The sequence below is a fragment of the Dermacentor andersoni genome, chromosome 2 (assembly GCF_023375885.2).
Source record: "Dermacentor andersoni chromosome 2, qqDerAnde1_hic_scaffold, whole genome shotgun sequence".
Classification (NCBI taxonomy): Eukaryota; Metazoa; Arthropoda; class Arachnida; order Ixodida; family Ixodidae; genus Dermacentor; species Dermacentor andersoni.
The window spans coordinates 71,218,464-71,245,785 of NC_092815.1; the positions used below are offsets into that span (position 1 = coordinate 71,218,464).

General features: G+C 49.1%; 2 protein-coding genes across 2 annotated transcripts in view; both read right to left on the reverse strand.

Annotated features, from left to right (window-relative positions):
- The window catches only part of LOC126541869 (beta-1,4-mannosyl-glycoprotein 4-beta-N-acetylglucosaminyltransferase-like), a 44,369-nt gene extending 21,598 nt beyond the window's left edge, over positions 1–22,771 (reverse strand). Inside the window, exon 1 of the mRNA XM_050188816.3 lies at positions 22,578–22,771. The gene's annotated coding sequence lies outside the window, so the exon portion shown is untranslated. The remainder of the gene's footprint in view (positions 1–22,577) is intronic.
- Positions 22,772–26,048: 3,277 nt separating this feature from the next.
- LOC126542016 (sodium-dependent proline transporter-like) overlaps positions 26,049–27,322 on the reverse strand; it is a 28,412-nt gene continuing 27,138 nt past the window's right edge. The window contains exon 15 of the mRNA XM_072286135.1: positions 26,049–26,896. Within this exon, the coding sequence (XP_072142236.1) occupies positions 26,684–26,896 (213 nt within the window). The 3' untranslated portion in view covers positions 26,049–26,683. The remainder of the gene's footprint in view (positions 26,897–27,322) is intronic.

The following is a 27,322-nucleotide window of genomic DNA, read 5'->3' on the forward strand; positions in this document are numbered from 1 at the left end:
ACGCGCATCCTGTAATGTATGTGAATCAAGGCTGTCGTGAAGCGGTTAGATATAAGTGCTATACGACTATATGCCGATGCACACAATTTATTTATTTTAATCACCTGTAACCGCGTAATCGTATGCAATGTATATGTTTATGCAATGGGCAGGCTGCAACTTTAACCTCACGCAATGTTTATGTTTATTCCCTATACAGCATTCACAAGCTTCGTGTTGACAAGAAAACTTCCTTAAAAGTGAATACATGGTCAACGATATATAGTGAGAAAGAGCATCCCGATAGAGGACTTCCTGTCCACGGAGTAACTCAATAGGTAAAGGAATAAGGTTCCGCATAACGAGTGCGGTGCTTTGATGTCTGCAATATATCAAAGGAGGAATGAATGAAATAGAAATTAATACAATGACAAATAGCCAGACACGCTCCCGATGTCTGTATTCCGCGCATCGGATGGCCAATGGCCATGGTTATACGATAAACATTTGAAAGGTCAGAGATTATCCGAGCGCAGTCTGATAGCAAGAAACACTTCGTTGTTTTGTGAATGCCATTTTATCAATGGGGTGGCAGGGCAAGGTGAATGCAGAACGTTTAGCGAATGTATCTTTTTTTTTTCTCCGTGTGCTTGCCGTTTGCGTCCGTTCGCCGTCCACAGGGAGTCGAATGACTGCAAGAAAACCGGTCACGAGCATTCGGTAATAATCCTGACTCCCTCTTTCACTTTTGCCTGCGTGGATAATAATTTCGCGCCACAAGCTCGCTTCACCTCTCGTCTCTGACTGCTGCAGATGTGACCTTGCTCCCCAGAAAAATGCATCCGCGCGGCCAAGCCCAGAAATTGCAGCCTTCCGGCTCATGTGACCCTGAAGTACGGACGCTGTAGAATCCCGTCCCACGGGTACTCGGTGCCGACTCATGCAGCACAGAAATTAGGTTGAATACAGAGGTTAAGGCTGCGAGCATCAGTATACATTCGGCGCGTGCTTCTATAGTGCATTCTTCGTATCTGCACACCTGCAGGTGCACCTGACGTCAATGCGACACGACGTACGTTCATAGATGGCGTTGCTTCCGACATCTACAGCGTCACGAAATATAACTCTTCATTTCAAATAAAAGGAAGCCATCAGAACGAGAGAATACGTTGCGTAATTTCTTCCAATGGGAGTGTAAACATATTGTTGCCACTTTATTGAAATGACACGAAGACGTCCATTTGACGAGAAAACATCGGGCCAAAGCAAATGGAGGGCGACCGTTTGACTTCTCATAATGTGCGTACAAACGACGGATCGCTACAGCGCAGATACGTCGAATCCTTGCCACTTGGATTCTATGTATACACGTTGGCGAAAAGGACTAGTTCAGGGTCGTCAGAAGTGCTCGGCGTCAGAGGGCGCTTTGAGTCTCTCAACTTGATCCTTCACGCCATTTTCGACGCTATTTGGCTTCGTGTGCAACTGTGAGCGAACGAAATGTTATAGAGAACAATTAAAACACAAGCGCAAACAACTGCAACCATTTTGGTGATTAAACATAAATACAAGTGCGAAGTTCGCTTCCCATTCCACAAGAACGGTCTATCAAGCACGGTGTTTAGCTCAAGCTCAATTACGCATTTCGAGTACCTCTTTTGCTTACTTATCGGGCACAGTTTCAAGGTCAATGTACACTGCAGGAAGGATCGAGCGGTAGTACAGAAAAATAAGAATGCAGGGCGATAAAATATAAGATTAACGAGTGGCGGTGTGAATATCATTTTGAACTTCGATGCGTCAGAAATATCACCAACTGAATACTGGAAGGTGGTTCCAGTCGATACCCGTGCATGTGCGGGGCAGAGCACGACAGTGGTATACGCAGGTGTGCATGACAAGGCGGCACTGAAACCTTTCCTACGTGATCAGACTAAGATGAAATGTAGAAAAAATACGCAAATAGTTTATTGTTTTAGTACTGGGTTATAGCGGTAATCCTTGCGGAAAAGGCGAACACGACTACATTTGCGCCGTGATGAAACGTGTGGTATGGTATGGTATGGTAAAACTTTAATAATAATTAAAGTCCTGCAGATCGTGAGTCTTCACGAAGCGGGCCGCTCCCACGTGGGAACCGGAAGGCCGAGCTTCTCGGCCGCATCGTGGGCCTGCTGGACAGCCCAGAGTTGGTCAGCCAGAAGAGGGCTGCGGAGAACCGCCTCTCATCTGGCCGAGCTGTTAGCGATGATAGAGCGTGACCGGGCACACCGCCAGAGCATGTGATCTAACGTGGCTATATCTCCACAATCGTGGCAGGTAGCGTTGGTGTAAGTATCCGGATAGATTTTATTTAAGAGCGATGGATTTGGATAGGTATTCGTTTGTAGTAGACGGAGCGTTAATGCTTGAGCTCTATTGAGGCGCGGATGAGGAACAAAGTAGGTTCTACGGCTGAGGTAGTAGTGTTTAGTTATCTCGTTGTAGGTGGAGGGCGTGTCCCTGTTCTCTAGTGAGTCGGCTTCCGATTGGTCGAGGGTAGCGCGGTGGGCAAGTTCACGCGCAGCCCCGTGAGCCGACTCGTTGAGGTTGGGAGGAGCACCCTTTATCTGACCCTGATGTGCCGGAAACCAATAAATGAAGTGGTGCGTGATTGCCTTTCCCTCAATAAGTCTGAGGGCCTGTTTGGAAACGGTGCCTTTTTCAAATGCTCTGACTGCAGATCTTGAATCACTATAGATGGCATCCCGTGAGCTATCCAGCAGGGCTAGTGCAAGAGCCATTTGTTCAGCTATTTCGGAGTCCCTCGTCCGAACCGAGGCAGCATTGGTGATTCCTTGCCGACCATCAACAGTGACGATGGTGAACGCCTGACGTCCCTTACAAGAAGCGGCATCCACAAAGCTGACGTGTCGCTGATCACTGCGTATTTGCCTAAGGAGGTTGGCCGCCCTTGCCCTCCTTCTACCGCGATTATGATCGGGGTGCATGTTCCTAGGTATTGGCGCGACCGTAATGTTCTTACGAATCGACGGAGGAACGTCAGAGAACTCCTCTGCTACTCTATCGGGGTGATATCCGAGTTCCTGCAAGATGTATCTCCCTGCCTTCGTTGTTGTGAGGCGAGTTAGCTGTGCGCGCTCCTGGGCCTCTGCAATCTCTTCAAGAGTGTTATGAATGCCAAGCTGCATTAAGCGCTCTGTACAAGTGTATACGGGTAACCCGAGAACCCGTTTGGTAATCTTCCTAAGCTGTGCATTCAATTTATCCCGCTCTGCCCGTTTCCATCGATGCATGGCTGCCACGTATCTAAAGTGGCACAGAACGAAGGCATGGATTAGTCGAATGAGGTTATCCTCCTTGAGTCCATGATGCCGATTTGATACTCTCCGAACTAAACGAACAGCACTTTCAGTTTTAGCAATTAGCTTGCGTATAGTCTTGCCATTTGTACCCCCTGACTCAACGATCATGCCCAAGACCTTGATTGAATCGACTTTGGGTATACGACAACCGTTTTTTGTACATAAGTTAATGGCTCTGTCTTCTAACGATGTCCATCCCTTGGGCCTTGGACCGCGTTTCTTGGGACTATACAACAAAAGTTCCGACTTCAAGGGGGAGCATCTGAGACCGGTGGGTTCGAGATAGGTTTCAATAGTGTCTATTGCCTCCTGTAAGGCTCCCTCAACCTGACCGTCATTGCCTCCTGTGCACCATATAGTTATATCGTCAGCATACATAGTGTGTTTTATGCCTTCAATCTCGAGAAGCTTTCTGCTTAGGTCAACCATGGCTATATTGAATAAACAGGGGGAAATGACCGACCCCTGTGGGGTGCCCCTCTCGCCAAGTTCCAGCAGTTGTGATTCGAGATCGGCCACCCGGATGGTAGCCTTCCTATCCGAGAGGAACGATCTAACATAGTTATAAAATCTCTCACCCAGATTGAGCCGAGATATCGAGGCTAGGATATGCGAATGTAGAACGCTGTCGAAGGCCTTTTCAAGATCAAGTCCCAAAATGGCTCGAGTGTCGCTAGAGTCGTTGTCTATGATTTGATTCTTAATCAGTTTCATGGTATCTTGTGTGGATAGGCCTGGTCTGAATCCTATCATATCAGGACCGCGTGCTCCGCTACCTTACCCACACAGGATGTAAGCGAGATGGGCCTCAAGTTGTCAACGCTAGGTGTTTTGCCAGGTTTGGGGATGAGTACTGCGAGAGCAGTCTTCCAAGGTAATGGGACGGTTCCACTCCTCCAAATTTCATTAATGTCCTCTGTGAGGTGTGCGATTGATTTTTCATCCAGATTTCGCAACGCCTTGTTGGAGATGCCATCCGGCCCTGGTGCGGATCTACCACTGAGTCCATGTAGAACCCTACGAATCTCCTCAACGCCAAACTCTGCATCCAGGTAGGAATTGGCCTGGCCCTGGTAATCGAGATGTACAGGAGACCGCCCTGAGCCGACTGGGAGATATTTATTGGCAAGCGTGCGGATTAGTTCGTCCTCAGAGGTCATTCGTGCAGCCTCATGTATGGTTCTACCAATGACATGCCTCTGATTAGACTTAGTATTGGTCTCGTTAAGCAGATGCTTAAGCAAGTTCCAAGTTTTACCATTGCGCATTTGGCCGTCTATCGAATTGCAAACCTCGTCCCACTGCTGTTTAGAGAGGGTTACACAATGCTCCTCAATGTGTTTGTTTAACTCAGATATCTTTTTGCGTAGCCTACGATTAAGTCGTTGACACTTCCATCTGTTGAGAATGGACTGTTTGGCCTCTAACAGATGGGCTAGCCTGCTGTCCATTTTCTCAACAGGAAGGTCGGTGCAGACCTTAGAGGTTGCACGCCGAACGTCATCTTGAACCTTAACCATCCATTGCTCCATAGTATGTCGGGAATCTGAGGTAGGCCTCTCCTCCCGAAGCTTGCGGAATTTATCCCAGTCCGTGTACGAGAATTCGCGCTGTTGTTTACCCACGATAGGAAGCTGGGCCTCACAAATATAGTGGTCACTACCAAGGTTCTCAGCCAAGTTATTCCATTTGGCCTCAGTCACGTTCTTGACGAAGATGAGATCGGGGGTAGAGTCTCTACACGTGGATGTCCCGATTCGGGTTGGAAAGTTAGGGTCAGTGATCAGCGTCAGGTCCAGATCCATGGCATTCTGCCAGAGATGCTTACCCTTATTGGTATCATATTTATAACCCCAGACATGAAACGGGGCATTAAAGTCCCCTGCGACAATAAGAGGGCTTGAGCCTGCCATGTCTATGGCCTTGCGGAGCAGAGTCTTAAATCGTTGCCTTTTTTTCGTTGGGACTACTATAAATGTTAAGAACATATATGCTGCCTCGGTTGACCCGACCAGGTATGATCTCTACCATAATATACTCAATCTTACTACCAGCCAATTTGAGATCATGTGTCACATGAGTGAGTTTCTTACTAACGAGAGTACATACCCCCCTCCCCCCCGACTGCACGGCGACCGAGCAAAACCCAGTCATCGAGATGCCAGGCGAGAGGGTTTCCTGTAATAAGATAACCTGGGGCATCTTTTCACAATTGCGTAGATATTGCTGTAGGGGAGCCTTCTTCCTAGAGAAGCCCCTACAGTTCCATTGCCAAATTCGGAATGTCTCAAGGGGCGGAGCCATCTCTTACGAGCTGAACACCGACCCTAGGTGGGGCTAGAATCGGGGCTACGTTGCTAGCTGTTGGTTCAGAAAGACGTAACGGTGGGTTCGGTGGCGTTACCGGGCCCACCACAAACTCGAGAAAGGATTCCATTTTGGCCAACCGTTGGTTGGTGTTTGCTTCTAAGGTCGTCATCTTGCTTTGCATCTCAGTGATTTTATCACCTAACTGTTTCAGACTTTCGCTGAGAGCGGTTAACATCTCGCGCACCTCTGATTTAGCTTTACGTGACACGTTCTCCTGATCACAAGCTATTGCCCTCTTCTTCGGGGGTCGTGACCCGTCGCTACCCTCGGCCATCGGGACTTCCAGAATTTCCGCGTTGACGGTAGCGGTGGGTTGCGAGCTCCTAGCGCCCTTAATCTCTGCTGTCTCAGCCATTGGCCTATTAATGTTCTCTCTCATGGCCGCGTTCTCGCGCTCTAATCTCGTGATTTTTTCCAAACTATCATCATGCTCTGGCAGCGACCTCGACATCACCTCTGATGGTCCTCCACGGACCCGATCTGCCCAAGTGGGGCGGCCCTCCTTGTGGACCACCTGATGCTGATGATCATGTCCCCGGGCTCTGGATCTTGACCTGGACCGGCTTCTGGGCTCGAAGCGAACCATGGAAGCAGATCGTCCCCTGGAGCGACCACGGGAATGGCTCCGGGATAAACTCCAGGAACGTGTGGTACGTTAAAAAGTATTTTTTCATAAATGTAACGCTGTTTCATTGCAGTTTTCATTTGAATCTCTTTGCTCTGCATAGTGTCAATTATTTGTCCGCCTTGTACATTTCACAACTTTGGACAAATCAACCTACTTTTTCTTAGTGTGTTCAAGAACCAACAATATTTATAACAACAAGCCATGTAGTACTCGTGTGTGGCCACACGCTAGATTAAACGCTTCGGAAAAGTGTCCCAATAATGATCTCTGTGACCGGATGTTTTATGTCAAGAGGGGCAGCGCGTGCGATAAACAAAAAGTAAGGAATAGAAATCTGGGTTATTTCCGCACTTGCGAAGCTTTCCGTCCTGTCTTTCGTGACCTCTATTCACTATGAAAACGTTCCGCCGTATGTTCTTGCCGATATCTCTGCCGTACCTTTGCACACGTGACTTTCTGATCAAGCGTTAAGCACGAAGAGTGCACAGACAGAGGGTTTCAAAGTGGTGCGGAACTGAAGAAGCCGAAATGTTAGACGCGCCCGTAAAGCGCGACAGCTCGGGTCGTGAGCTATAGGAAGCTACACTGGAATCGTATTTACCTCAGCAGTGTCAGCGCGAACCACCGCGACACGCGGGAAAATTTCACGTCGAACGTGCGCTTGTCTGTCCCGGTCAAATCGTGGACTTCCGGTATACCAAGAAACGCCATTTGTTTTTATAAGTAAGCAGATCGATGCGTCATCTCACGAGTAGGGAGTCCTTGAAACCTTAACAAATTGGTAATCGGGTGCTCTATTTTACGTCATCTACATCCACATAGCTTGCACTTTAGCAGCGTGCATGTGCGCCAACATTACACACTACGGCTGCACAATGCAAGCTAGCGATGTGAAGCACTCCGGAAGAAAGAACGAGGGTAGGGGGTGGGTCCATCAGGGCCCTCACCTGCTCTTGTATACGACGAGTGAGAAGCACCGGTTAAAAATAAGGAGAAAACGGAGATCGTTTCCGATACACGGCGCCCCGAATCGACGCCGCAGAAACACCTTGTTCGCGTGCCTTGGCGATAGGTCTGCCCGCGACGGCGCCCCAACTGCGTCGGCGCTCGTGCAGACTCGCGCGCGCCGGGAGACAATGGGCCGCCCCGCCCGGCGTGCGAGTGTCTCGGTCTCCTCGTTCGGGAACCACTCACACAGCCTCGGCCCAAGGTACTTAGCGGTGCCGCCGATCAACGCTCCCTCCCATGAGAGAGCGCATTAACCCACTTGCAAGGCCGTCCTTAAACGTACGAGGGAGCCGGATAAGAGCAGGCCATTGTTCTCCCGTCGCGCGCCGATTTAAAACGCGGTAGCCGGCAGGCCGCCCGGCCATCATCGGGGGTTCGCGGTCGGCCGCGCGAACGAGGTTTGCTGCTTTGTTGACCAGCCGATGACGCGAGTAATGCCGGCTAGGTGCGAGCGTAACTGACGGCGTAACAAATACGCTGGGAGGGCTTTCTTCGAAGGCTTATTCTTGGGTGAGGCCTTGCGGGGGTCTGGCGGCGCTCTCGCTAAGACTACAACTAGTGGCTGCTTTCCTGGTGCTCTATAGTGGATGAAGTAGACTGGAAGCAGACTTTTCTTCTGCGTGTTTTTCTTCCAAGTTGTAAAAAACGAAATTTTCGTGTTCTTGCTTAACGCATCTGAACGTACGCAAGCATAATTAAATCTCAGCAAACCAAATAGAGAAATAACGCGTAGAGAGGTAATGCCGATTGTAGTATATGGTGACAAAATTAAGTAATGGGTAGTTCAGCGAATGCATATTCGACATGCATATCCCACTTATCAAGTGAAAGCGCGGCTTCGAGGGTAAAAACCAACGTTCTGTTTTTTCTTTCTTTTTTTTATACTATTCAATTGCGTATTGTGTTTAACAACAATGTGAAACACGGCAGTGTTCTATTTCGACGACGGCTAATCCGATTTCCATAGCCTTTTATTGCACCTGAGCGAAAAGTTTGAGGTCTGGGGAAATCGCAATGGGCTCTGAACAGCTTCGCACATTCAGAGCGCAGATGGAGGGCTCATGGCCACCTTCTCTGCAGCTCAGCATCGCTTGCAAATAATTGCGTGACTGATGGTTTTCGTTGATTCTCGCTCGCTCTCATCCAGCACGAAGGCACTAAGCGCCCGTGACAACAGCACGCGGTAGTGCGCATGTGTCATAAGTACGGTTGCCAATCGTGGAACGATCGTGACAGCGCGCTTTCTTGCCTTATTTCCGGTCGTATCAGTAAGTTTCAATCAGCTTTGCTACTACTACTACTACTACTACTACTTTGGCGTAGCATAGCCTTAGCCGCTCTTGCGCCACTAAACCACATTTAACTAACATTAACTATTATTATTATTATTATTATTATTATTATTATTTGCTGCATGTGGCCGCATGGCCGAATTTGTTAAAACAACGTAGATGTCATTTTAACAAACTATGTCTTCACGTCATGCTGCCACAGGCCTCAATGAGACATAACTGTCAGTGTAATGGAGCGTGTTTCGCTACATCTTTCACCCATTCTTCCTCTAGCAAGATCAATCCTGTGGCCCCAGGAACTTCTTAAGCATCTATTACAGACGATAGATATCTCTTTCGCTCTCCGTACGGCTGGAAATCGAAGACAACGAAACAAAAGCTAATGCACTCGAACATACTTTCTTTGTTCTTCGGGTCGTTATCCCATCGCAGTCATCTTTTCTTTCGTCGGTTTCTTAGCGGGACCCACCGGAGACAGCGACGGCCACTTGAGGCTGAGACGGGCCGATCGGCATTGCGTAGCCTAGTTTGCACCGCGCACGCGCTGTCTTTTTTTAGGCTCTTATTCGAGAAACTGTACAGGACGGCCATCACCCCTACATACACGAGATATCGTAGTTTGTGCTCGTTCCCCAAAGTTCGTCGACCCCAAATCTAAACAAGGAAGCAGCAGCAGCCAAGGACTCGGTCTTTCTGCGGTTGCACGCCTTTCCCCTTTCCCCTCTCTGGCACGCGCAAGGCAGCGTCGTCGCCGCAGTCCACGTAATCGTGTTTCCGGTAGCACCGCATCTCCCAACATTTTTTTTTTTTTCGTTTTCTCTCTCGTTGTTTCACCCATCTCTCACTCGGTTCTTCTCTTTCTCCGCCTCGTTCGCGCGCTGCTGCGTTGCTTGGGGGGGTGACACGCGTTGAACCGCACAGGAGCCGGTTTGAGCCCGGAGCAGAAGTAAAAGCAGGAGGTGGGCCGCTGACACACAGCGAGGCCCGTCCCGTTCGGTGCTTGGCGCACGGCTGAACTTGACCCGAGGCAGTCGCGACGACGGGGGCAGCGTCTTCTGCTGCGGCGGCGCTCGCGGACACGCGGGATGGAGGGAATGTCGAAGGGGAGTTCGCAGCTCAAAACAGTAGGCACGCAGGAGAGACGTCACGAGCTGCGGAGTGAAATGAAAATACGAGGAGCGCGGCAAGAGTGTGTACTCGAACGGGGCTCGTGCTCTAGCTGGCTCACTTTTCGGGCAAAGCCCTCGCGAGACGTTGCGCGCGTGCTTTGTTGACGAAGTTGCAGCTTACAAGAGTGAACTACAACGTAATGCGGACGTTGCTAGATAACGCATCACCCCGAAGAACTGCGTGCCTGTGAAGAAGAAAGAAAAAGGAGTGCTGAAGACCATTCGAAGAAACTACGGAGTGACACGTGAATCGCGGTTAAAGCATTAGTTGGTAGACGGCGATGACGACTGTGCTCCTGCTGAGATTTCCCTGAATTTACGCAGCGCCTCCTTCCTTATCTTAGATTTTCCGTACAACCTCACAGTGTTTACATTAGGGGTTCGGAACAAATTCATTGTGGGTTGCGCTGAGCAAGCACAGAAGCTCTCAACTGCCCAGCATGGATATGTCTTTATTATTTTATCGTTGCCAAAGCGACATGACAATAACAGCTTTTTGGCACGGCGTATGAACGGACATATCTCTAGGTATGCAGAAAAGTGCAACAATATACCTGTAAACATTAATAGGACGTATACGTTTTCAATACACGCGCGCCACATATGCCAAGAACAGCAGAAAGCTGAGTCGCATTTGTGCCCTATATACGTTGCGAGCGTTCCTGCCCTCATCGTTTGCTAAGTTTACCAATCGTAAGAAGAATGAAATGTGTGCAAGAGATTAACCACAGAAAGGAAGTGAAAAAAAAAATAAAGAAGAAAGGAAAGGAAAAACAAAGGAGAGGTTAAACTAAAGCAAAATACCGCGTTGCTTTCGCCAAACTGCAACAGATTAGCTTCTTTCGTTGGAAAGCATACCGTTCACGTTGCCCGAGGAGCCGCCTCAACAAGAGCTCGATGGATCGCATCACAATTACGGCTGAAAGCACGTAGTTAAGGTCTGGATAACAAAATAAAGAAAACGTTTATTGCGGTATGATTGAGGGCCGACTAGCTGAATCGCGCAGCACCGTCCGACACGATAGTCTGTTCCGGACACTTGTACTGTAAGTCCACGTGCGCCCAGCTATATAATCCGATCAAGCAGAGAATGATCGGGCTATCCTCCTGCCCCATTCGAAAATCCCGCGTGGTCCTCCTGCTAGCGCGGCGATATGGCTTCGTTGCACGGGCTCCATCATCGTGCTTCAAGGAACGAAGGCGTTCTCTCGGCGAGCTCGATCGAGCGCTAAACCAAGGTCATCGAGGTCAGTGTGTTCCACACGTTGCGGCCGACTCGGGCGCCCGTCCTTTTCTTTTTTCAGCGCGGGCTTCTCTCTGTGACCCGCTTGTTATACGCGGCCGCCCACAGAAACGGCCGTGCGAACGGTTCAGGCAGGCAGGCGCTCGCTCGCCGTGCGTTTCGAGAAGAGCCCCGTCGCTGCAGTAAACTCTGTACGACCGCCGTCGTTTTGACTCTGGATTGGGCACGCACGGCTATTGAGCACTTCGGAGGAGAGAAACGTCCCGCGGAGCCAGGCTGTGGGGTATAGACCCCCTTGACCCCCTGAGGCCGCCTTTTCCTTTTTGAGAGATTGGCATCTACTTCGTTGCCGTTCGCTTGGCGGCTGCTCAAAAGGGTGTCGGTTAAAAGCAGTCTTTCAGATATTGTGTTCCTTCTTTTTTCTTCTGTTTCTTTTTCCTCGAGATTTCGTGGCTTGCTTTCGCCGTTGAGGGCGTTGCAGGGATCGGGAGGTAAGTCGCCTGCCTGGGAATGCCAGTGGACGTGCCTGTCATTTCGTTTTCCTTCGTTATCTTCCTGGAGAAATTTCGTCCGACGTGGAGTTGCGCTATACAGAAAGATGAGGACGCTTGAGGCCTGCCGTAAGAGGTCGACGTGACAGATGCTTCCGTCGTGTGTTGTACAGCGAGAAAGTTTAACTCAGTACTTGTGCACAAGTGGGGCGACACAGATGGATGGTGTACAGATGCATCAGTGGATGGCAGTGAGTACCCCGTAACTATAGCCTCAGACGGATAGGCCGTCGTGTCTTTGCAAAGCCTGAAGTTTGCTCGCGCACGTTGATGGTTTCAGGGTGCGCTAACTTGATGCGAGGGTTACTCAGATGCGTCGGCACGCTTCAAGATAGCGACTCACTCTTTCTCAGAGTCTATTTGTGGCACAGCACTAAAAGCTCGGCGGAGAAGTTCGGCGGAGAAGCAGGACTTGAAACTCTGTTGTTTTCCTCTTGAGAGCAATTCTGCAGATGAAGGCCTGCAAAGTAGCACTGCAGTCTCAACAGCTAGGTGTGAATGGATTATTGGGGTGATTTTATTCATACTACGGATAAAGAACGTGATACAGTAAGTAGTTTTAGAGACATCGTAATTTATTGACTTAGTACACGGACAAAGACTCCTCGCACGTGCAGTAGCCGAACAGTGTATGCTTGGCTCTTTTCGTACTCAGGGTTTATATGCACCCTCTAAAGTTTGGCCCGATACTTCTAAAACTCTAAAGTGATTCCTCTGCAGAACCGGTTTAACGTTGTTTCAGAGCGACATACAGTATCACATTGCTGTAAACGTGACAGTGAGACGCGGAAACGCATGCAATGCAGCTGCCTTTCTAAACGTCACCGTAAGTGAAAACCGCATCACCGGAACAGCAATTTTTTTCCAACCTTGAACTATACAGTTCCCTGCGCCTCCTAAGCCCCAACTGGTGTCGATGAACTTCTGTATCGATTTTGTTGTTGTGTTTTTCTTTTGAACAGATGGAAAGTTCCAACGCTGTCACGACATCTAACGTTCATTAGCTGCGTTAATCTTTACCCGTAACCGTGCTACAAAGTCAGTTTGCAGTGCGTCGTTCCTGACATAGCAGCAGTCGCTGCAATGTCATGGCAAAGACGCATTGTGCAAGAGAGAGAGGACACTTTAATTTGAGAAAAGCAGAGAGGTCGGCCGAAGAAGCGTTGTCTTTGGCCTCCTACTCTGCGCAGGGAAGAGGGAGAATGGTAGGAAAGAAGGGGAGAGGGGGAGCGTTGTTGACAATTATAGTGCACCGTGAACTATGTACACGTGCGATATGCATACACGTTCTGTGCACACGCGTAACCCACGTGAGCAGGCATCTGTCATGCATCTCTATAGAGCCTGGAGGTGAGGCCACTCTCCGCTAAAAATGTCAAGAGCACTCTCGTTGCCGGCAGTGTATCTTTGACTGGGGCTTGTCGTCCAAACCAGACAATGTGGTGTTAAGTATCTGACGTTCTGTGCGGCAACCAGGGCAGTCCCAGAGGTGTGTAAAATCGTCTCCGGAGTATTACATGTACGCATGCCTGACGGGTGGGGTAATTTTCGCGGTCTATCTTAGGGAGATAATGTCGTGTGAAGGCCACCCAAAATCTCAGTCAGTGCCGTAATGTTGCGTAGCGTTGTATCTGGAAAAAGGTAGTTTATTGACTTGGCGTCGGTATATGTGCCCTTCGGTTCCTGTATCTGCTGGCACATTGCCTAAGGTGCCGCAGTGGCTGGGTATGCACTGGAGCACTGGAGACAGCATTAATATAAGCAAGCACGAGTACCTAAAACCACCATACCAGCGCTCAGCCAGAACAAACCATGACAAGAGTATCAGGCCATATACCTCCCGCTGTAATGCATTCAAGTATTTCTTCTTTCCGTCAGTCATAGAATTATGGAATAAACTGCCACACGACATTGTGTCCTCGGAATCTGTCATCACATTTTCTGTCAAGATTGAAAATTTTTTTTGATCAGCAGGTTGCGCCGTTGTAGAAAACAAAGGGGCTGCGCACGGAGTGTATGTTTCATGTGTATGCTGATCGCAGTTCTTGTAGTGTATGCTTTTACTGTGTATGCCGCTTGCAGTTATTCCGAAATCAGTGTATAACGCGCACCCTTTCCTGTACTGTTTAGTACAGGAACAGTCTGTACTGTTTTAGGACTTTCGTTTCTTTATTTCTTATTTTCGGGTCTTTTCTTTTCTATTGCTGGCAATCTGTACTTTTCGTTGTTGTTTTTCTTTGTTGTTCCCACTCCTGTAAGAGCCTGTAAAGGCTTACAGTATTAATAAAATGGAAAAAAAATAAGAAATAAATGTAGTCCTTCTCATGTGCTTGCCACATACGAAAGAGCTGTGCCTACGAAGAGCTTTACGCCAAAGTGCTATAGAAGGAAAAGTAATGAGACTGTGACTACCTGCAGCGTTCACAGATATCGCACATAAAGCGGCAAAATGGGCTGCAATCAAATGCCGCAGGTACGGGTCGGTCATCCGTAATATAAGCGAAAGGGTATCCGGAAACAAATAGGCCAATAAAGGTGCGAATTCTCGCCCCTAAATTCACACATCGGACGGATTTCCGACTCTCCGCCCTCGCGCAGCCCTTATAGTTTAACGGCATTTCTCAGCACAAAGATACACATACGCAATACAACGGCGCTCACGATCGCCTTGCTCTATTCCAAGTGCCAGCTTCAAATGCTGCCAAAGTAATTAAAAACGTGCAAGGAGTCCCGCGTCTCTCTCGTAGTTCCGCCTTCCTCGAGACCCGATGATCTACGCCCTCGCAAAGCAGGTCGCCCCCCAATCGGCCGCACGCCGCGCAACACATCGTCTCGGTCCGTCTGCGCTAGCTTGCGCCAGTGTCTCGCGTCCACACGCTAATCTGCAGGTGCCGCTGGCGGGCGGAAGCGAGACAAAGCGAGATAGGGGGGCGCGAATCGAGGAGAAAACGCCGCGTGCCGTCTCGTCAGCGCGTACGAAAAATGCTCCTCTCGCGTTGCGCTCCAGCGCTCGTATATAACGGGCTATGGGAGGGCCTCTCAAGGAGGCGGCTCTCTCGTCGTCGGGTTGTTTTTCCGGCTCGCAGAAATGCGCTCAAGGAAACGACCGCTCGCGCTGTCAGGGAGATGAATCGTGACTCTCCGCGGGCGCCGTCGGCGTGCGCGGATCTACGAGCTCGTCGTTCGTGAGTTTGAGCGCGCGCGTGTGTAATAAGCGCGGGACGAAATCGCAAGCTTTATTGGCGAGAGAGTCTTTTGCCTCTGGGCCGGCCCCTCTGTCTTCCTCACTAAAACCGTGCAGTATTCTCGAAACTCCAGACTGCATCTTTAGCAAAACGAAGCTGTTGGCAGGTGTCAATATTTCATCATTTGCCATCTCCACGTGTCGGGGCGCCGTATGGGCAAAGAAAGAAATAGAAAGGAAGCCGTTTTTCATATGTACAATCGCGCCGTCACAGGGTACGGGGCATCGGATCTGAAAAAAAGAAAAGCCGAATATTTCTGCTAACTCGGCACACTGCAGAATTCGGACCTGAAACCAGCTGAATTTCAGTATAGGCGACCTGCAGTGGGCTATATTCAGTTCCTACGCACAACCCATGCCCCGTAATATTTTTGATGTTGACTGTGGTAAGCGCATCTCTACCGCTCCTCAAAGGAAAGCAACGATCCAAAGAGACGACTAATCAGGAACCGCTCTGAAGTAAACGCGTCTTGCATGCAGATAGCCGCAGTGTAGAGGAAATTTCACGCTTTAGGAAAAAAATCGCTATATCCATATGCATGGGTGCAGCTATATATATGAGAGCGACGCAAAAGAGAGCACACTATATACATGGTATCCTCGAAGTCATACTTGTTATAGTTGACGCTTCCTACGCACCGAGTTGTCCTTGATGTACCGCCTCGCACCACCAATTCGTTAACAAGTGACCTTATAATTATTTCTAGTTAGCAAACCAGCGTGAAAACGTTCGATGAGGAGGTGATGTCCCGCCACTCTCCGGCCGCTTGATACACGAACGTTCTTGTATTGAGCCCCTAATGAAATTTGGCCCGCGCGGCCGGGAATCGCACGCACTGCACCTTACGCGAGAAGCTGCAGCCTCGAAAAGCGCATTAAAATCAATGAAGGAAAAAAAAAAACAGCACGTTAACTGGACGAAAGAGGAGGAATTGGGCAAGCTACTGCGCTGCCCATACCTCTTTGAAACGTTCTTGATTCGGGCCCTGATTAGCCGGCATCGACTTCAACTTTCATAACGTTGCACGGTATTATGCGGCACGGTACGGTATATACGCGGCAGTCTAAGAATGTGGAACGGGAGCGGAAAACTCCGCCTCGTGCAGCAGCAGCACGCGTGCACACCAACAACGCCGAGGCGCTTCGAGAGCTTCGTTTACACGTTGCCGTGAGGGCTGGACCAGACTTTTCTCCATTCTTTTGTTCTTGCTTTTCTTACTTCCACCTCCCATCGACGCAGCACGGGAAGGCTACATAGGAGCGGGCGGCCGCCGATCGCACGAAGGCGTCGTGCTCGCCCATGTTCGTTGGCATGCCGCGCGCACGTCCGCGTGGCTAACTTGCGCCGCGCCCTCGATCACCGCTCACGGTTGCCCGGTCCGATTCCCGCGGCTGAGGGCGTGTCTCTCTCCGGGGCGGGGGGAGGGGAGTTGTGCAGTACACACACGCAAGCGAACGCGCGCTGGACGCGATCATCGCTGCCCGCTCAACGGGCCCTCGTTTCTTTTCTTCTATTGCGCCATTGGGGAGCAGACGCCCGGGACCTCTCGGTATACTTACAAGGACAGACGGTCCCAACGCTGTCCACGACGTCTAACCCCCGTATTCACAAACCAAACTTAACTTATCGCGATAAGGTCACTTATGAAAGGACGAGAAAAGTATAAGGAAAGAACAAGGTGCGTTTCGAAAACGCACCTTAACGCGCCATAAGTGTGCCTTATGAAAGGCACCCTTCACTCGGTTCATTAGCCACGGAGCGGCGTTACCATTGAGGCAGCGGATGCGACGCCAGTGACCGCTTTCGCCGCCAAATGTTGCGATGTCGACATCGCATGATGCGAGATGCAGTAGTGCGAGAAATATGTGACGGTCCTTTAGCAGCAGTCTACAACTGATTCAACGCATCACAACTTAAAAAAAAAAAAAGAAGGAAAAAGGAAGAAAGAAACAAAGGAAATATAAGGTGTGTCTGTACGCGTCTGAAAAATTGATTATTTAAAGAAATGAAGCAGGAAAAATTAAAGTAGCCCTGTGTGCCTCTTGTATAGAATAGATTATGTTTCTAACTGTCCACCAGTTCCATTTACTTCGCACACTCCCATAGCAACAATAAAGCAAGTCTTTGAATGAATTGATTGCAACAGTCCTTGTCTCTACATTTAATTAAACGTATAAATAACCTAAAAAAGCTTGTCCGAGCATATAGAATACGTGCGCGAAGAAAGAGCCTGCTCAGACCGAAAAATGGTTCTGATGTGAATAACGTAAAGCTCATTTACCAGAAAAGTGACACGTATCCTCATAACGTAAGGCGTGAAAACGCAGAATAATGTTTTCGTGATTTATTTATTTGTTTATTTATCTATACGTACTAAAGTGGCGTCGCGCTATGAGCGGTGCCGTATGATGGGGAGCTCCGGATTTATTCATAGAATTGGTCGGAATTACGAATTCCAACCGTTCCCCAGTTTTAATTGACCTGTACGCCACTGATGGGATTGCGTGTTCATCGCGTGGGATGATAAGAAGAGAACTGAAGAGATACAAGGAAATATAGTACATAATGAAATCTCGAAAGCGCCGGCAAATAATTATCGCTCCGGAAGGCTTGGATCTGTGCTTCCGACGGAGAGAGAACAGCGAGCACATTTCACAGAGCTTCAGCTACCATATATGTATAAGCCAGGAAGCAGCACAGCGCGCAAATCTAAATACCGGCATTGCCCATTGGGGGCCACGGAACACTGGGTTCGTTCCGCATCAGGGCGGGCGCGGAGTGGCGCGTCCGTTGGAGCGTGCAGAAAAATTGCCTGCCCGCTAGCGTATCTGCATGAGTGATCGCGTCGTGCTCGATGACACAAATGATAACGGACTGCGTCTAGCCGGTCTTGCGTCATTTAGCATGCGTCCCGCATGCAAAGCATCACTTCACTTGAGAACACAGAGCGACACTGGTTTAAAACGTATAGTAGCGTCGATGTTATGCGCAGATAACATACCGCAACTCTCCTCTTTTCATTTCTTGCTTCGTTCCTGTCCGTGCTAGCCGTGTTTGTCCGTCGGGCATTCTTGTTTCTTGGCATTAACACGAAGCGACGGCGCGCGGAATAAGGAAGCCGGTTGGACAGTTAATTAAAGGGGCTCAACGTACCGCGTACGAAGAACGCATTATGGTAACACGTGTCGTTCCCATTATTAAAGAATATAAACGCGGTCAGCCTCTGTAAAAGTGTGTCGACTGCCGTACAGTTTGTACTGAAAGAGCGAAGTTACCATCGCTGCCAGTACACCAGTTGTGCAGTAGAGATAGAGGCAAGAACAGGCAGGGAGTTTAACTAGATTCACGTTCGGTTCGCTATCCTGCACTAGGGGAAAGAAATAAAGGGGTAAGAAAGAGACCAGAACGTTCATCGTTGCATGTGTGACCGCGAAAAGAGTGCAATGCTATTTGCGCAAAATGACACACCTGTCTAGCATTATACTTGCTAGTAGTGACGCGTATGGGCACAGTTGGACCGCAGTTCAAGCGAATGGGAACGTGAGGCTCCGAGATGTAACCTTCAAGCCTGCAGGTATATTGAATTCGTCTACGACCAGCGGTTTCGCGTATAGCTGTTTACACGCTTCCCCATAGCATAACATTACAAGAATAGGGGTATTATTCTGGACATCATCGAATTCCGCCATGTTCTCAAATTCTGTCATGGCGGTGTACTTTGAACCAATCAGAGAGGCCGTAAGTGGCAGCACCCTGAGACAATCGGAGCTGAGTTAAAACGATAATTTCTACAATACTGCGGAATTCGCCGATTTCCGGAAAAGCGCCCCAGCAGGCGTATATTATTAATCTGGACGTGAATTGAAATTGAATTATCGGGTTTTATGTGTCAATACCACGATTTGATTATGAGGTACGCCGTAGTGGGGCACTCCGGATTAATTCTTGACCAGCAGAGGATCATTAATCTGGACGGCAATACATAGCATTGATGATGTAACATAGCACTAATCACGTGCTAGTCCAAGATGGCATTACCGTAAAACGAGACGTGTTTGTCAAATTTCTCTGCTAAATGATTATGGCAAGACGGTGGAAAAAAGAAAAAAAAAAGGAAGAAAGAAGTACAATGAAGGAAGGGAACAGGCAAGCAACAAAGTGTATTGCTTTTGTCCCTGTTAATCCTCGTTTATGCGTTCCTTAGATAAATGCGCCTAGAAGCTAGCCGTAAACGTCCAACGGTATCGTTCTGGCTTTCATTACGCCAGATTACTATAACAACATGTCGATTCCCTTCGCGAAGCGGGGTCAATGTGGCATGCTGACAAAAAGCCAGGCTATGGAAATTAAATAGACAGGTGAATTATTCAACGTGGACAAGCCCAGACATCCCGCGTGTATTACCAGCTCCCGGACCCATACATTATACGTCCAGTCACGTATAGCTATAGGGCAACTCCGGCGATTTTGCGATATCCACTGATCTGAATAAAATTTTCAAGATATGTTCTCTTTCGCACTCTGATTATCCCTGCCAAACTATATAGCTGCAAGTCATTTAGTTTTCCTGAAAGTAAATTTTAAAGATTGGTCGCGTTTCCGACTCCTGACTTTCTACTGGCCACCCTGAGTTTGCGACGTCAGAGACTACGCCGCTACTGTCGCTGAAATCATCACTGAAATAGCCGCTCTCTAGTTCGAAACTCTGTAAAAACTCCCTGAATCGTCAGGAGACATAATCAGCTTCGCTTCTTCGACGTTAGCGCCACGTGTACTGCGTGTTTAGCACGCGTTCTGCGTGCTTACATTACGGTAGTGTAGGATCTGACGTCAGTGACTCGATCATCGTAATGTCACATGAAGCAGCTACCCGTTTCGGTATCTCGTTCATTGGTTGTCTGAAATTATTGATGAATTGCTAAGCAAGTTGAACCACTTTACCGGTGACAGGACTGTCAATGCAATTTGAAAATGACAGTATCCTAATATGGTTAAAAAAACGCCGGAGTTGCCTTTAAACGACGAGTCATCTTGTCAAAGTGTTCTTCCTGAATTGAGACGCCCCACTTTTTTGTTCCTTCATAGATGCTTGCATACCAGATGTCGGTACATTAAGTGCGCAGACAGAGGTAATGATGTAATCCACGCGTTACTATGTGCGCCGCAAAGCTGAATTGATCGTTCAGCGTCTTCCGCTGTCATCCCCCGAAGACGACGGCGTCTTCCAACGCACCAAAGCTAAATCGAACAAACTATCAGATTTCCAGTTTTTAACACGGGAAATGGAGGATCTTCACTGTAGAACACACATGTCTTCCTTAAAGCTAGGGGTGTTCGAATAGGGAAATTTCCGAGTTGAATACGAATATTCGAGAAAAACGGCCTTGCAATATGTACCGAATGCTTTATCATCTGTAAACGAGGTGAAATAGAAATTTTGCGTGGAATTCGCTCAGTAAATATAAAAATAAAAGGCTTGTTTACGTTATTTGACACATGCATATAATGCCTTTCGCAACTGTACGTCCGGTCAACTGAGCAAGTGACAAGCTGGTTCCAGTTATCTGGTGCACAAGTGAACAGCACCTCACCAGACGCACACATCGTGTTGTGTTCGTTGACGGCGATTACTTAAGTAGTGCACATTGTTTTAAAGGGACGTAAGCATTGTGAGACTGAAAAATGATAACTTGCTTCGCGGGACTCGAGACAACAAATTTGTAGGCTGTCTAAAAACTAGGGATTCTTGTCAGACGACTGGAAATAATTTGGCACTTGCCTCACGTGTTCGTTCAGGAACTGCTGCCTCTGAGCAACAACCGCAGATCTCCTCTAATAGAATCAATCTGAAGAGTCCGCACTTGCATCGGCTATTCTTCTATACCGAGGCTCCGATAAGTGCTCTTATCCCTGATATTCAAAGAGAAACGAATATTCCACAGTTTAGAATAGTGAACATTCAAATTTAATGTGAATGAAACCCTAAAGACTATTCGATCTGCATTTCGAATTTCGTATATTCGCACATCTTTACAAGTTAACATTTGTTGCAGCGATTCGTGATTTTGTTTCGAAAGGGAAAGCAAACTTAGAAAACTATCGTCCCGTCGGTACTGCTTATTAATTAGCAGTTACGCGTGTTTCGGCCGTCATCTTCGAACCGGTGGTAAAATATGCAGTAAAAGCAGGAATACTGATATAACATGAGCTCGAACCACAACGTCATCACTAACAGAAGCAATGGTCTTGCATCGTATGGTTTCCTTGAGGTCGCAAAATGCTCCGGCTAAGTAACGGGCAAAGAGCATCGAATTAAGTGATGACGATTGGCAGAGATAAAGTGACGCGCAACTTTCGAAAATTACTGCGGTGAATAAGCCACAGAGAAGAAGATAACAAGACGGCAATGGTTACTAGCATTCGGGAAAAGCATGCCGTCAAGCACATGCACTACAAGTGAATCTTGAGCACTGGAAACCACAGCTGCAATTTCATGAACACGCGCGCAGACGAAGCGGAGTTGAGGCTCAAAAGCTGCTTATGCACGAACGTTTATTTTACGTTTTACGTTCTAATTTTACGAATATGTTGTGTTCTTTCCATAAGGTACAACATATAGCGTTGTTCTTGCTCATAAGTATACCCTAAAGGTACTATCCTACAGCTTCTGGCGTGCGGACAATTAAAACACTGCAAGAAAGAGTCATTTGTCAGCTGCCCTTAATGGAACAAGCTTGAGCTATACAGGCTCATTGACCGAGAACGATAATATCGCGGAAACCGGGCGGAACATTCACGTGACCACAGTCACTTGTCGAAGCAGGGACGCATGTTCTCAAACCACGACAAAGCCTACAGAATATGTGAACCAAGTAGAGCCACTCCATATATAGCTGTCTCCGCGCGGCTTTCCCGACAACATCGCAGTTTCCCTCAAATAGCGAAATGCTCAGTGACTGGCATAGCGAGCGCACTCGGGATACTCGCCGATTATCTTGATTGCTATTTATATATTTCCTTAAGTTCAGTTCGCGCATCGGCAGTGTTAACAATAGGAGGCTTGTAAGTGCTTTATTAGTGCGCAGAAAGATACCCTTAAGCGTAATATCACATCCCTCTGTGGATGGACAGGTAGTGCGACGCGGGCTGACAGCTCGCGCGTGGGACTCCTGCCGTTATCGATGCCGATGGCTTACTGATATACCGTCCACGTGTAGCCGATGGTCTAGTGTACCAAACAACCCTCGGGCACAGTCCCTAACCACGGGGTGACTGTTTGCCGAGTAAGTATCATCATCGTCGTAATCCTATTTATGTCCACCGCAGGATGAAGACCTTTCCCAGCGATCTGCAAATACCCTAGTCTTGCGCCAGCTGACACCATCTTATGCCAGCAGATTTTCTCATTTCATCACACCACCTTGCTGCCCTCGACCGCGCTTCTCTTCTCTCGGTAAACATTTTGTAACTCAACTAGACGCCTGGTTGCTTCTCCCGATGTATTACATGGCCTGCACAACTCAATTTTTTTTCCCCTCTTATTATCAACTGGAATATTTCCCGTTTCACCACTGCTCACCAACCACTGCTCGCCAGCAGGTTGGTTAATTGACCCCCTGTAGGTGCAGCGCACTGGTGCGAATGGGTAGGGCGTCGAAAATCTTACGGCACACGATGACTTGGGACGCATTCATTCTTGCTAATAGATCCTGTAACGGGCCGCTCACCTGTGCCTGTTGGAGGAGCTGGCGGCGAGCTGTCCACGAGAAGGGCGACGGCGGCTATCCGCGGGCGACTGCGACATCGCGTTCGCGGGCGGCACACGCGTCCTCTGCGAGCCGGCTCCGGCGGGCGGCCGCCGTTGTTTGGGTGCCACCGCACTGCCGCGGGCCGCGCGAGTACGCGCGTAGCCGCACCCTCCTCTCCCGCTCTCCAGCACGGCACCTCCTCGCGGCCCTGCGATTTTCGCTCTCACGGGATCTCCTCCGCCCAGCCGAAGCCCTCGTGCGTCGCGCTTCTTCGTTGTGCCTGCGTAAGCACAGTGGAAAAGAAGAAGAGGCCGGTTAGTTGCTTAGTCAGTTAGTTAGTTAGTTAGTTAGTTAGTTAGTTAGTTAGTTAGTATAGAATAAGTAGCAGTTGTAGTAGTAGCCGTCGTCGGAGGAGGAATAGTATTGCAGTCGTCCCAGTTGTGGCACTAGAGGGGTACAGGCACATTATGTGTGGTGTCGGCATCGGTGCCGCTCCTCGCAAATCACTAGCTGCAATGCAGCAGCAGCAGCAGTAGTAGTAGCAGTAGCAGCAGAAGAAGAAGAAATAAATTTACTCTCCCTCTCCCAAGGTTGTGACACGTATAGCTACTGATAGGAAGTTTCAGCTTCGCCAACACACGAAATCAAGGGTCATTTCCTCGATCCGCCTCTCACGTTGGAATTCACGCGTCGACGGGCAGCTCTAGATTTCCCCGGAAAGATATATACCGCCGCGCGTTCGCAGCCCGCGTCGCTTTTTATCTCGTGCCGCGCTTTGTTTCTGCTGCAGTGCGTCCCCGAAAGCTCGCCTGAGTTATGCCGCCCATTACAACGTTGCGCGGAGCCAGACCCCCCATTATCTGTGGTTTGCCGGCCAACGTCCAGGCGGCCGCGCCACATCGAGAGCGGTACAAGGCGTTCGCTTGTCGTGTACGCATGCGGGGCCGCTGTCACAACAACGGACCGACGCTTGTTCGTTTGAGGACGCGCGGCCGAGGCTCGGTATCACCATTTCTCGGCCGCGTCGCGCCGCAATTTCGGACATGCGCGGTCGGCGCAATCTCGTCTTCCTTGCGTTTCTTTTTTTTTTTTTCCTCCGTTCTTGTTCTCTCAAATTAGTCCAGTGGACCGTGCGACCCCGAATAACTCTGACGAGGAGACGTTGTGGCCAGCGATAGAGAGACGCACTGCGGACACCTTGCTTCAGACTGGCCCGAGAAGTACTTTCAGAGCTGCAGAGGATACTTTCAGCAGCTGCTTATCATGCAGGTTAACCGTGCGCTAGCTTGGCGAATCGAGTGCAAGTCTGTGGTTCTTGCGTCGAGAGGTTGGCGCTATGTAGTGCGTTTGAGGAAATAGGTAACGGGGCAGCGCTGGAGGGCCTATAGGCCAATGTATTTATTTCAACGTACAAGTTCGAACACCGGGCTGCTGCTGATGTCTTCTCGGTTAGTTGGCTTTTGTTTTGAGCATATCAACCTGCAATAATGTGCAGTGTTAGGGAGAAACCAGTATGGGCTTTGTGAACTAGGACTTGGCTACCCTTTCGACAAGTGGAGACCATGGAGCATCTCCCGGCCCTCTATAAGGTTGAGAAAAAGACCGGAACGAATAATTTGACACCGCGTGACGGCTTTACCCTCCCCACTTCCACCCTCCAGCCTTCCTAGCACCCTCCTCTACTTATTTATTTATTTATTTATTTATTTATTTATTTGCACTACTATCTGCCACCCCCTTTTCGACATAGGCGCATGACCTATTCTGGCGAACAAATGGCTGTGCGGTAAATTGTTCGTTTCGGAGCGCATTATGACATTCCTTGTTTTTGTGCAGTAAAATCTCGCCTCCGTCGCAGCACAACACGGCCTCGAAGGGAAGGATTGCTGTTTGTAATATTCGGTAAGGGGTATCGTTCAGTTCTGAAGCAAGCTTATGTCGAGCTCCCAGTAGCAACACTGTAGTCGTGCAAGGACACAGTTCTTCTCACACAAGACGCACGCTATCTATCCTCACCAAATGAAAGCTAGAACAGTGTGTGCAGGATCGTGGCGGTGACGACAACGACGACGACGATGATGATGATGATCTCAGGCAGTGGCGCATGTCCCCAACGCTGGACTGGCCAGGAAGCGGACGTTATAACGATGAGAATGGACAATCTGCATGTTTGCAACGAAGGTCGCCGCGACGCGGAGCGACGTAGAGAACGTACAGGCAACCCCCCCCCCCCCCCAAAAAAAAAAAAAAAAAAAAGAAGGCACGTCCTTCTTGCCACATGGCGGCATGAATGCTCATGCTCCGTAAGAAACTTCCCCGAAATTTGCACAGGTCCCAATCTTTGCAAACGTTTCCAGAATGTTTTTTTTTACTTCTTCCTTTGGTTTAGTAGGCTGGATCAAAAAAGAAATTCGGGAGCCGCTGTAATGTCCACGAGCGCAGACACTCAACGAACTGAAAGCCGCCGTCGACGACAGTTACGCGCCACCGACGCTCGCCTCGCGAGGGTCTCACGTAACCGTGGGCGTATTTATAGTACACACGTATGCGTACTATATACACACGCACCGGACGGAGCGAATATAGTTTCTCTCCGAAGGGCGTCGGCATTGATCCCATTCTGTCCCGCGCGGCAGCTGCAGCACGTGGAGCGGGTGCGAGTGCGTACGTGTGTCCACAGAGTGGTCATGCCAGGAGAACGGGTCATGCTGCGGCAGTATGGAGCGATCGTCCTCTTCCAGAATATTCAAGGCGCAGCTCGCACAAGAAAAGACTGCGCGCCCGGACTACAAGGAGCGAGGCGAGAGGTATAGTATACGTACACCGCCGGCCACTCGCGCACGGAACGGCCGGACCTGGGAATTGGCCCGCGCCCGACTGCTGGCCCAAATACTGCCCGCCCCGCGCGCCGCCATACGCGATGCGCCGGACTGTGAAAGGCGCGGCTCGCGAAAAGTAGACGCTCCGTTTTTCTTTTTTTTCGTCTCGCGTCGAGAAGGAATCGCCCGTCTCCATTCAAAGCGTCGTCTTTTCCTCGTCCCGCTGTCCTCCGGGTCACTCGCATCTTTCGCGATCTTTATTTCGGTTGGACGCGACAGCTGCAAGAACAGTTGAGAGCGGTATTATGCGTGGTGGGCGTTAGAGACATCTCGTGGGTCTACGATGCAGAAAGCCACATAATCGGTCTGCATCTTTGTCTACCGGCCCATATGTGGGACCTTTTGCGACTGAATGACGGACTCTTGCGAGTTTGAGTTTGCGTGTAATATGTCACATCCTCCTCCTCCTTCTCCTCCTCCTCCTAGTATATATTGTCGCCTTTCTTCCCTCTCTCATTGAAGTGCACGGCCAAATGGGGCCTCAGCCTGGTTAACCTCCCTATATTTCCCCTGTCGCATCGCTCCACCTTCAGGCAATGTTCTGAAAATCTGACAGAGCTTGTTCGACCAGCAGCCGTTTTCTTCATATTAATAGGGGAGTAATATACCATAACATTTTATAGATTACGGCGAAGAATGTGAATGTTGTTTTCGAAAGGAAAGACGACACACTTGAAGGCATGCATGCACATAAAGAACACCGTCCCTGCTTGGAGCCTGTTGTATTTATACGGCACAAACACTTGAGGTATCTGCGGCTCTGCAGTGCGCAGAAACGACGAGCCTGAAGAAAGAAAGAAGTAAAGAAAGAAGAAATGAATGAATGAATGAATGAATGAATGAATGAATGAATGAATGAATGAAAGGACGACTATTTGAAATTACAGGCGTTTCCGTAGTGCAGTGCATTTTTCTACGTTACAAAGAAAGCACTGCCAGAATGTCGACAATAAAATCTTTAGAAAAAGAAAAAAAAGAGGAAAAGCAATAAAGAAATCAACAACAATCGTCGTAAAGACGATTGTTTTCGAAAGTGAATTACGAGAGTCTCTTAGTCCGACTAACGGCCATGCAGGAAACAGGATAGTTGGTCGGCGGGGAAAAAAATGGCAGCGAGAAAAGGCGTGATAAATTCGTGAGTTTGATGTCTCTAAGTAAATCGAAAAGAGAAGTAGCGTTTACAAATCTACAATGAAAGAGAGCCGCCTAGGAGATGCCGGCTTCGGGCGGCTGTTCTTCGCCGTCCGACAGCGGCGTGGTGACGACGCTGACGCCCGACTTGGAGACGACTAGCGTGCGCACCGGTCCGCGCCGCTCGCTGCGGTCTGCGCCCGAACGCTGCGCGTCGCCCTCCCAGTGAACTCCAGGAGCCGTGGGCATCGCCCACGTGTCCGACGAGGCCGCCGTTGCGTCTGGAGGCTGCGCGATCGTTATCAATGAATGAAAGAGGAAAGCGAAGTAAAAATGAGAGGCAACTGTTCGGGGCGACTTGCGCGTAGTTGCACTTTAATTGGGGCGATATTGCCCACAAATGACAGAGTATCTGTTTTATCACTGCAGCTTTGTGCGCACTTTTATGACAACGAGGCTAAAACATCGGCCAGGCAGCACTTCCTGAGAGAAAGATACTAACAGCGAAAGAAAGAAGACTTTGAATGAATGAATGAATGAATGAATGAATGAAGTGTCCGTTTGTATCTCTTCGACTACTAATGCACCTTCGATCGAAGTAAGCCAAGCAGTCGCTAGTCACCGCCTGTGTCGCTTCGTTTCCTTTCATGGTTCGTACACTCTCTTTACTTTCGTCGCTTATGAGCGGTATTTAAAGAAATATTTTTCTCCCTC